This window comes from Panthera uncia (assembly GCF_023721935.1).
Source record: "Panthera uncia isolate 11264 chromosome A1 unlocalized genomic scaffold, Puncia_PCG_1.0 HiC_scaffold_16, whole genome shotgun sequence".
NCBI lineage: Eukaryota > Metazoa > Chordata > Mammalia > Carnivora > Felidae > Panthera > Panthera uncia.
Genome location: NW_026057576.1, coordinates 50631070 through 50641492, shown reverse-complemented (window position 1 = coordinate 50641492; position 10423 = coordinate 50631070). Strand labels below are relative to the sequence as shown.

General features: G+C 41.7%; 1 protein-coding gene and 1 long non-coding RNA gene across 3 annotated transcripts in view; one reads left to right on the top strand and one right to left on the bottom strand.

The window, feature by feature from the left end:
* Positions 1-248: 248 nt before the first annotated feature.
* Positions 249-9083, bottom strand: LOC125933889 (uncharacterized). 2 transcript variants are annotated; one of them, XR_007461140.1, is made up of 4 exons: positions 8526-9083; positions 7514-7682; positions 1194-1294; positions 249-787 (listed from the first exon to the last, which is right to left on the bottom strand). It is a non-coding gene; the product is annotated as an uncharacterized LOC125933889 (long non-coding RNA). The 2 variants fall into 2 exon arrangements; XR_007461139.1 differs by lacking the exon at positions 8526-9083 and having other exon boundaries at positions 7514-8305.
* The window catches only part of OBI1 (ORC ubiquitin ligase 1), a 42789-nt gene continuing 40665 nt past the window's right edge, over positions 8300-10423 (top strand). The window contains exon 1 of the mRNA XM_049647111.1: positions 8300-8411. Coding sequence (XP_049503068.1) covers positions 8340-8411 — 72 coding nt within the window. The 5' untranslated portion in view covers positions 8300-8339. The remainder of the gene's footprint in view (positions 8412-10423) is intronic.

The window sequence follows — 10423 nt, the reverse complement described above, 5'->3', positions numbered from 1 at the left end:
CAGACCTGTCCTTCATTGGCCGGACCTTTACATCCCTACCTCCCTCGGCTGCCAGATGTGGGCCAGCCTAGGAAGGATATGACGTTGGTAGAGATGGTTCTCTGCAGCTGAGGCAGACCCTGAAGGACTGAGAACTGAAGGACGTTTGCTGACAATACCCTCAACTGCTGCAGCACCAAGATTCCCCTAAAGGGAGAACAGAGTGCTTTATGTCTGTGTCTGTCACACAGGTTGTCCCAAGGAAAAGCTAACCTGTGCCATGTGTACAGACACAGACACCACACACCGAGTCTCACACAGCGTGCCCAACGTTGTATAGGTGAGGATGGGCTAGGATGTGTAGCTGTTAAGAAAGAAACGCTCCAGAATCGTGGTGGCTTATAACAACAGACTTCCCAGCTCATGTTTCAAGTCTACTGGACTTGGCCTGAGGCTCTGCCCTCTGTTGTCTTCCCTGTGACCCAGGCATAGGGAGCGACTGCCAGTACCCAGAGCGAGGGGGAGAGGAGTGAGGAAGGAAGCACGGGCTCTTAGAGCTTCGGGTTGAAAGAGATCTATGTCGCTTCTGCTCACATTTCATTGGCCCAACTCTGGTGGAACTCTACAATCTAATCCTCGTCCAGGAAGTGGAGCGGAAGCCGATTTTGGTGAACAGTTATACGATTTATCACAGTTACCTCCATCTCAGGGAACACTCGAGGAAGACTGAGAACGATGCCACACCACAAATCGCCGTTTCAGTTCGTGAAGTACAGAAATGGTTTGTGTTATCATTAAAAGTCTGTATCTGCAGAAAGAGAGGTAGGAGATTGGTGTGAGGCTCTTCAGGACAGCGGCCACGAGAGCTGTGGCTTTCAACACATTTCTATGAACTTGAATTGAATTTTGGTTTTCCTTTGAATTTAGTTCATTGTAAAGATAACCTGGGTGGCACATCTACTAAAATACGTGGCATAATGATGCATGCTTTGAAGGAATTTTCTTTAAGTGTTAAATCTTTTATAATTATAAAACTAATATTTTTCATAGATTAGAAAAAGCACAAGAAAAAATTATGAGAGTCTAAATAAGCATAAGTAGGAAAACATATAAATCAATATAAGTAAGAAAAAAAAGTGACTTCGCCAGCTCAGGTTGCCCTAACAAAATACCACAGATGGGGTGGCTGAAGTGGCGGACATTTATTTTCTCACAGTTCAGAGACTGACAGTCCCAGATCAGAATGCCACAGATGGTCGGGTTCTGAGGAGAGTTCTCCTCCTGGCTTGCAGACGGCCTTGGTCTTCATGTGTCCCTAAGTGGGGGAGGGGAGTGGAGAGAAAGAGAGAAATGAAAATTCAGAAAGAAATAAAAATAGGGAGATGGGAAAGAGAGAGAGAGAGAGAAAGAGAAGGAGAGATCTTTCTCTTCTTACAAGGCCACAGTCCAATGAGATTATGGTCCCATCTTCATGATCTCTGTTAGCCTTAATTACCTACTGAAGACCCTATTTCCAGATACAGTCACATTGAGAGTGTAGGCTTCATCATATAAATTCTGGGGAGACACAATTCAGCCCTTAGCAAAATACAAATAAATCATATTCCTCAAAGTTATTGTAACAGGAAAGACTAGGTTATGATATAGTAACACAAATTAGTCACTCATAATAATAAAGGTTCAGTTTTCTTTCAGGCTATTTGCCGATCAAGAGTCAAAGCTCGTTCCATGTTGCTTTCCGTATATGTTCCATCTTACATGCTAGATGGTCACCACGGCAGAGGGAAAGAGAGCTCTCAGGAACCTCAAACAGACAATGAAATGCTCCAGCCAAGAAGTAACCATATTACCTCTACTTGTATGTTATTTGCTAAACTAGACCCAGGCTCCCACCACAGACAGGAGGGCAAGGCCTAGCAGACCAACCATGTGCCCTGAAGGTAGGGAGTTGGACATCATTTTAAATAGTGTTCACAGATACTGTTACAAGTTGAGTTGTGCACCCCCCATTCATATTTTGAAGTCTTAAGCCCATTATGTCAGAATGTGACCTTCTTTGGAAAGAAGGTCATCACAGATATAACTAATTAAGCAAGATGAGGTGGTAATGAAGTAGGGCGGGCCCTTAATCCATGCTGCCAACCTTATAAAAAGGGGAAATTAGAACACAGACATGCACACAGGGAGAAAGCCACATAAATATGAAGGTAGGCATCTTAGTGATGCTTCTACAAGCAAGGAACACCAAAGAATGCCAGAAAACCGCCAGAAGCTGGGAGCCAGGCATGGAACAGATTCATCTTCATCGCCCTCGGAAGGCAGCAAGCCTATGACACCTTGATCTCAGACTTCCAGCCAGTCTTTCAGCTTTTTAGCTTTAGCATTTGTCATTGTGCTTGAGCCATAGTAGGTGTTCAATAGGGGCTTGGAGAATACATTCATGAGGTACAAAATTGGTTGATATAGATTAGAAGTGATACAGAATTTGAAAGGCAAGAGGGTTATGAGGAGGCTCGGGCATGCAAGAAAAGCCTCATGAAAGAGACAAAAGTTGAGACTTGTCGTAGTGAGTGGTGTGGGGAGAAAAAGAAGTAAAAATCACAGATCAGAGAGGTGAAGATGGTGATATGGGGAAATAGAGCCATATCTTAAATAACACTTGTAGTAAATGACTCAGCTGCTAAAACAATGACGGGGAGTGTTGAGTGTGTAAAGGAGGTGTTGATGCTTTACCTAAAGCAACTTGGCAAGGCTGCAGCCAGCCGCTGATGACTCCATGGCCAAGTGCAGGATGCCTTTGTAAGAGAGGTGTCCTCAGATGGAGTGCCATTATTTATAGGGCTTAAGTAAATAACATGAAAACAAGGGCCTGGCTTTAAGTTCTTATGGGAGGATCTTACCTTGGAAGTTCTGCTAACCCCTAAACAAAGGGCAAAAAGAAAAAGAAGTGCTCTGCGGGCAATTTAAAGACAAAAGCAGTCAGGATCTCAGAACTGGGTTCCGGATTCTGCTACTGTGGCAAATCCCACTGCTTTTCCGTCTTCTGGTTCCTGTTAAAATCTGTTACAATATTCCCAGAGATAACATTTCCTTTATTTATTCTCTTGCATTCAACAAACATTTGTGAAGTACCACTTAGCCTTAGGTGGAACTAAAATATTCTTTTAAAAATTACCTAATTTAAAACAATCACCCAATTTGCAACATTTTAAAATATTTAAAACGATAACTTGCTGTGTCACAATGCCAGAGGCTAACTGACAATAAGCACATCCGGAAGAGAAATTACTGTAGAAATAGGCATTTTTATGGTAGAATAGAAGAGCTGGGCTCAGTGGTTCCATTTATAAAATGGCTCATTAATAGCACAGTGGCTGGCATGTCAATGGTAGTCAGTGAAGTGGTTGTTGAATGAATAAAAGTAGGCAGGCATTCACAGCTGTATACCCAACTTTTAGACCAGTGCCTGGCATATAAAAAAAAAAAAATTAGGGGCTCCTGGGTGGCTCAGTCGGTTAAGCGTCCGACTTCGGCTCAGGTCATGATCTCACAGCTTGTGGATTTGGGCCCCACATCGGGGTCTGTGCTGACGGCTCGGAGCCTGGAGCCTGCTTCTGATTCTGTTGTCTCCCTCTCTCTCTGACCCTCCCCCGCTCACACACACACACACACACACACACACTCTCTCTCTCTCTCTCAAAATTAAATAAACATTTTTAAAAAGCCATTTAAAATTTTTAAATATTGATGGAACAACAGATAACTAATTTTATTTATTTATTTATTTATTTATTTATTTATTTATTCATTCATTCATTCATTCATTTCGCAATCACTTATATTGTGATTTACATACAAACTTGATATGCAAATTCAGCATTAAAACCTCAACTGCTACTCAAGAGGTAAAGATTTGGCTCCAAGCCAATGCTTGGAGAACCTTCCCACTAGAATGAAAGCTCCATGAGGCAGAACATTGTCTGAATTCATTGTTCCTTAATGTTTTTAATAGAAGTACATTAAATGAACGCAGGCTAACTTTTAGTAGTCTTTTCTTTAAAAAAACAAAAACAAAAACAAAAACCTTGCAAGAAAAACCCAAGTTCTTTTGCTATAGTAGTAACAAGCATCTTTCATGCCACTATCTTGAGACATTTTAGTTCAGAATTTGCAGCCTGTGAGAAGGCAGTACCATTCTTGACGTCCATGCGGCTGGGCCAGCACCTATGCTTAAATTAATCCAACTTTTATGAGTTTCCTCAGTGTTAACCACAATCCAAGTGGGGGAGTATAAATTTAAAACAAACAACAACAAAAAAGATTGTCTTTCAGGAATGAAAAATAAATATAATCTGAAATCAATATTTATGAAGTTGTGATTAATTGACTGATGACCAAATGATTACAAAATGTCTGTCTGAAACATCTACTCAAATTTATTAGCTTTGACCAAAAAAAATTAAAAAACAATCTGAACTGGGTCAATGAAAGAATAATGCATGCCTAATCAATTTTTAATAGCACTTAAGATTTTATATTTTTTTAAACTTGCTTTTAAATAATTTATCATAAAAATGAATCTGATTTAAACAAGGGGTAAAAGGTGTTCCATAGCTATTTGATGGTTTTCTTAGCAAAGAAATTCAATTATAACTGACTTTTTATTACTGAACTACTTTATTAATAATAATACATCTTGCACTTACACTAAGGCATGGGGCCAACAATCTCAGAGAATCCAAGTGAGATCTAGGATTTAGTTCTAAATCTACCATTTCCTGGTGGTTTATCTCTCTAGGTCTCAATATCTTCATCTCTGAAAGGAGAACCTGCTAAAAAAAACACAAACCCTAGATTCTTTCTAGTTGTAAAAGTTTATAATTCTAAGAATTTAGGGGGCTTTAGCCCATCTCAGATGTTATATCTGATAGAATTCCTTGGGTCACAGGACTCTCCATAAGGCTACTAGGAAGTCCAGAAAGAGATTAAGCAGGAAGTCAATGAGCCAAGTAATCTTTGTTTTTCTATTAGAGTAATAGCGTTAATTTAACAAAATTGGCCAAATAACATCTATTTAGAACATGATTTGTCAACAAAAGGAAATGCTGTTCATAGAGCAGAAGGAAAGGATAGTTCCTAGCCTTAAACCATTTGCATTATCAAAAGCAAAGCCTGGGAATTGGCATGCAATCAGTTTGGGCCTAGAGGGAGTCATAATCAACCTGTATTGCTAACAGTATTATTTAGATATGTACGTGTGTGTACCTATCCACCAAACATTAGTTAAAAAAAAAAAAAAAGCAGGTACGTTATGGTATGATCCTATTTGTGGTTATACACATATACATGACTTAAAATGTTTGGATATGTTCTAGAATTTAACAGTGATTACCACACAGGATAGAAAAGTGAGGCGTTAGTACCAAAGAAATTTGGCTTATTATTTTATTTTATTATTATTTCAATGTTTATTTATTTATTTATTTATTTATTTATTTATTTTTTAACGTTTATTTATTTTTGAGACAGAGAGAGACAGAGCATGAACAGGGGAGGGGCAGAGAGAGAGGGAGACACAGAATGGAAGCAGGCTCCAGGCTCTGAGCCATCAGCCCAGAGCCCAACGCGGGGCTCGAACTCACGGATACTCACAGACCGCGAGATCGTGACCTGAGCTGAAGTCGGACGCTTCACCGACTGAGCCACCCAGGCGCCCCTGTTTATTTATTTTTGAGAGAGAGAAAGTGAGCAGGGGAGGGGCAGAGAGAGAAAGAGAGAGACAGAGACAGAGGATCTGAAGCGGGTTCTGCGCTGTCAGTACAGATCCCAATGTGGGGCTTGCACTCAGAAACCATGAAATCATGACCTGAGCTGAAGTCAGATGCTTAACTGACTGAGCCACCCAGGGCACCCCTGCTTATTATTTTATATATTTAAAAATGGCTTACTTTTCTTAAGATGAGCCTTATTATTTTTATAATTAGCAAAAAGCTAATTTCTTAAATTATAATTTAATTTTAAATTTTAAATTAAATGTATAATTAGCAAAAACCAAATTTTTAAAAAGTCTTCCATTTTGAAGTGAAAAACAAGTAAAGGCAATGTTTACAGCAGCCTGTGTCTGTAGCGAAAGAAAATATTACCTTTTGTGGAACAGTCACCGAGTACCAGATACTAGATATCATACACAATCTCTGACCTCAAGAAACAGTCTATTGTGGGGGCAAACACATAACCAAATATAATACAGCGTGATCAACACAGAAATAACTATGTGGACAAAGCACTAAGCACCAAGAAGCCGTGACAATGATAGTGAATGTGGAAAGAGATGTTGGGAAGAGTCTAGGTTTTGACATTTTACCTAAAAGGTAGGGTATGATTTTTTAAACTCAGCTTTGTGACTGAGTATTAACACCAATCATTGAGGTGATTAACAAGAAATGAAATTAACAAGAATTTGCCCCAATAACTAAAAAAACAACCACAAAAAAATGTCTTCAACATGTCTCCCTGCTGCAGTTTCTAGGATGGATGTGAAAGGCAAAACATTCTCAGTCCTACATCCTACTCAAAGGGTGGGAATGACAGGTCCTAACATACCATCTTAGCTATCAGTGAGGTGAGAACAGGAAGAACACAGCAGGCTGGGGACAAGGTGAAACTTGAATGACAGTGGGTATCGACCTGGAGCTGTCTCATTCTGAAGCCTAACATCTACACTCTTGGCCAGGAATGATGCATTAGGAGAACATGTGCATTCCAGACTCCATAAAAATATGACTTCAAAAAGCCAAAAAATAGCCAAACCAAGTGACTTTATGCCAGGCATTTTGAAAAAGTGGCCAATAACCAGGCAGTTTTCCCTAGTTCTCCAATTCCAAACGCATGATGGCCTCCAATTCCCAGGAAATGAAGTTATTGAGATGTTTCAAAGAATTTTCACTGTCACCTGTGAGCAGATTTTGAACTGGACTTAGGTTTCTTCCGGCTGGTCCAGTCTCATTATTGTCTGTTTCTTTGAGACATGATAGTAAACATACATTGACCTCTTTTAATGCGCACGCGCGCGCACACACACACACACACACACACACACACACACACACACTTTACCAAGAAGGAAGCTAAGAAGCAGAAAGGTCAAATAAATTATCTGAAGCCAGTAGAGCCAGAAAGTTGTTGGGACAGTGATTTCTACCGTCCCATACAGATCCAGAAACCCTTTCCTTTGACCACCTGCTGCTTCTAATTATACTGTCTCTGTGTCGTTTTCCCAAAGATCGGTAGAAGTAGTTCCATTGGTTTTGTTTTTAATCTCTCTACTCACAATTGTATGTTTGCATAAATTAATCACATTGGCCCTCACTTAAAGTAAGTTGCAATTAAATTCCAAATCTGTTACATTCAAGATTCATGAAGGAACTTTTAGAGTTTTTCTTTTTCACTAGTAGGAAATGCTAACTTAGAACCTCACACATTCTCCTTCCGAGTTCTACAGCCCAACGTTACCTAGCTTATCCAAACCACGCACCTGAAATGAAGGCTTCACAGGCTTGTTCAAGTGCTTTCCAGAGGATGGACGGCTGGCACTGTTTGCAGCTTTCTCACTTGGACGTGTAAAGCAGAGTTCGTGGCCCTGACCCTTTAGTCTCCGTTGGAAACCACAGAAAGGCCAACGAAAAGCAAGCCTTCAAGGAAACCTGCGATTAAATGTATCCAAATCGTCTCAGAAAGAGATCAAGAGACAATCACTATTTGTTGTTTTTAAGGAACATCGCATCATTTCAGAATGGAAAAAGATCTGAGAGCGGCAGAAAGGTTTTTTTTTTTTTTTTTTTTTAAAATTAAAATGTATACATAACATTTTATCTCTTCCTGTTTTGACTGCGCCCTGCGTTTGCAGACTGTGTGGGGTTTTTTAGGCAGAAAACTCCCATCCACCCTCCGGGAAAGAGTAAGGCATTTAAAATCGCTTTCCCCATCTTCCTCTCTGCTCTGCACTGCTACTCTTTCATTTAAACTTTCAAGATCCTCCATCGATGCCCATAGTAAACCGCCTTCCTCCTCATTCTCAAGAATCTTGCAGCTTCCGAACCCGGGGCCTTTTTTTTTTTTTTTTTTTTTTTTTGAATGAAAGGAAGAAAGGGAGGAAAGGAAGGAAGCTCCGGAGGGAGGGAGGGAGGAAGGAAGGAAAGGAAAAGCCGTGTCGGCCGCACGTTTCAAAAGCGCGTTTTCGTTTCCTCTCCCGGCGGGCTGTGGCCCTGCCAGGCTGCCGTAGCCGGCCTCGCGCGGCCCCAGTCGCGGCTAGGAGCCGCCGTCGGCGGGACTTCCGTGTTGGCGGGATTCTGAACGCTGCCATGGCTCAGACCGTGCAGAACGTTACATTGTCGCTCACTCTGCCCATCACGTGCCACATTTGCTTGGGGAAGGTAATGGGTGATTCTGGGCACTTCTCGAAACAGGGTCGGGTATGAAGTCGCCCGCCGGAGCCGAGGGCGGTCTCCGTGTGTGGCGGGGACGGGGAGATGGGTGCAGACGCTTACCCGCGTTCTCCTCAGGCGCTGGGAGGCCGCGTCCTGGGGGACGAAAGGAACGCGTCGTGGTTGCTGGGTTCATCCTCTGCGCCTTTTGGAGGGGGATGACAGCGGCCTGGGGTCTGAAGGAAGGGCGGCCAGGCGGCTCTGTTAGCTCCGCCGGCCTCACCCGGCCGGCCGACTCCGACGTCGAAGGAGGCCTCGTCAGTAAGGAATCGCAACAGTATTTTACGCCCCTTTGCCACGTGTGTGGCGTGTATGAAGCCCGTTAAAGCACGTTTCCTGGGAGTCTTGCCCAAGATTCCTTCGTCCCCTACACAAGTGGAATGTTCTTGTCCTTGGGCCTGCCCGCTGTGTTAATTGGAGAGTCTTTTCCATTTCCAACATCCTTTCCTTTGCTTAACCCTGCCTTTAGAATGTCCTTTGCTCTGGGTTCAGAATTTGAAAGGTGAATAGTACCCACCCCTGAGTGGTATTTAGAATGAGAGGCATGGTCTTTTGGAACCATTCAGCTATGAGATGGAATCCCCGCTCTTTGTGTTGCAAGAGGTGTCTAACGTGTTTGTGAAGCTAGATAAAGTAGTTCTGAATTAGAAACAGAATTTTGAAGAGTCTGATGCATTCGTCTCTTCTTTCATTTCCGTTTGTGCCTCCCACTTGGTTTTTAAAAGAGCTTTTCTTTAACGCATAGATCAAGAAAGAAGATCCTATGTATGAGCAGTCAGACTTTTTTCCCACCCCGAATTGCTTTTACATTTGTGATGTGTCTGTTTACCCTCAAGTGCAGACTGAAACTACAGCCTCCTGCGTGGAATTGAGACCTAGAAACTTCATAGAGCAAACATTGGAGTGCCAGCCAGTATGATCATCTGCCTTAGGTGTTTGGGGTTCTGTGTGAATTTACTGAGTTCAAGCAGTAGTAGGAAGTCAGGCTTGGAAGCAACTGGTAACTCTTGGTATCAGTCAGAATGAAATGCCAAGGAAATAGCAAATGTGCTGTGAGCGCATACAGGGGATGGCTTGATCAATTCTGACTGGAGAGATCAAGGATGGTGGCGTAGAGGGTGGTATTTGAGCTGGTATTTGCTGCCACTGCCTACATACAGAGCTGGGAGGAGGGGGAGATGATGTTTATATTTGCTAGTCTACATTTGGTCTCTGACATGAAGTTGCCACAAGTACGGGTTAAGTTCTGAGTGCATTTACTCTCAACAGTAGCATTAAAAGCTGATAAAAATATCTTGGGAAATAATTTTCCTTTGGTCTTAGTTGTACACATTATATCTAGTTTCCATTAGTTAACAGGCTCTTTTGCAGTTGTGTTGACAATGTGTTCTGCCTGGTTGATTTTCCATACCTGTGCTTTTTGTGTTTAACAAAAAAGGATACCTAGTAGAATACAGTGATTTGCAGTTTACAGAATGCTCTTGTATGCATTTAATTACTTCATTTACTCATTTCACCAGTGCTGTGAAATAGATAGGGCTGGTTGCCCCATTTTTTTTTGACATAAGAAAGCTAAGGCTTAGAGTCTCTGGCTTGAACCTCTGTTATCATTTGTGTCTTCAGTAAATTCTTCCTAAAAACTCACGTGAGCTCATCTGTGATAGCAGACACTCTTGTAGTGTGCCTCCTCCCCTCCATCCCTTTCTCTCTTTTTTTCCTGTATTGCTTAGCTGTGTTCTAAAATGAAATCTAATAAAAGATTAATGGTTTGTAAACAGGCATCTTCTTCTGTCTACTGTGGAAGCATAAATGTATGAAGGCCTGAGTTCTGTGTTCAGACTATGAGTTTTAGCTTCTTCCATTTACTAGTTCTGTGACCTTACACAAGTTACTTAACCTGTCTCAGAACAGTTTCCTTGTCTGTGAGATGGGAATGGTAATAGAAGCAACACTCTTTCTTG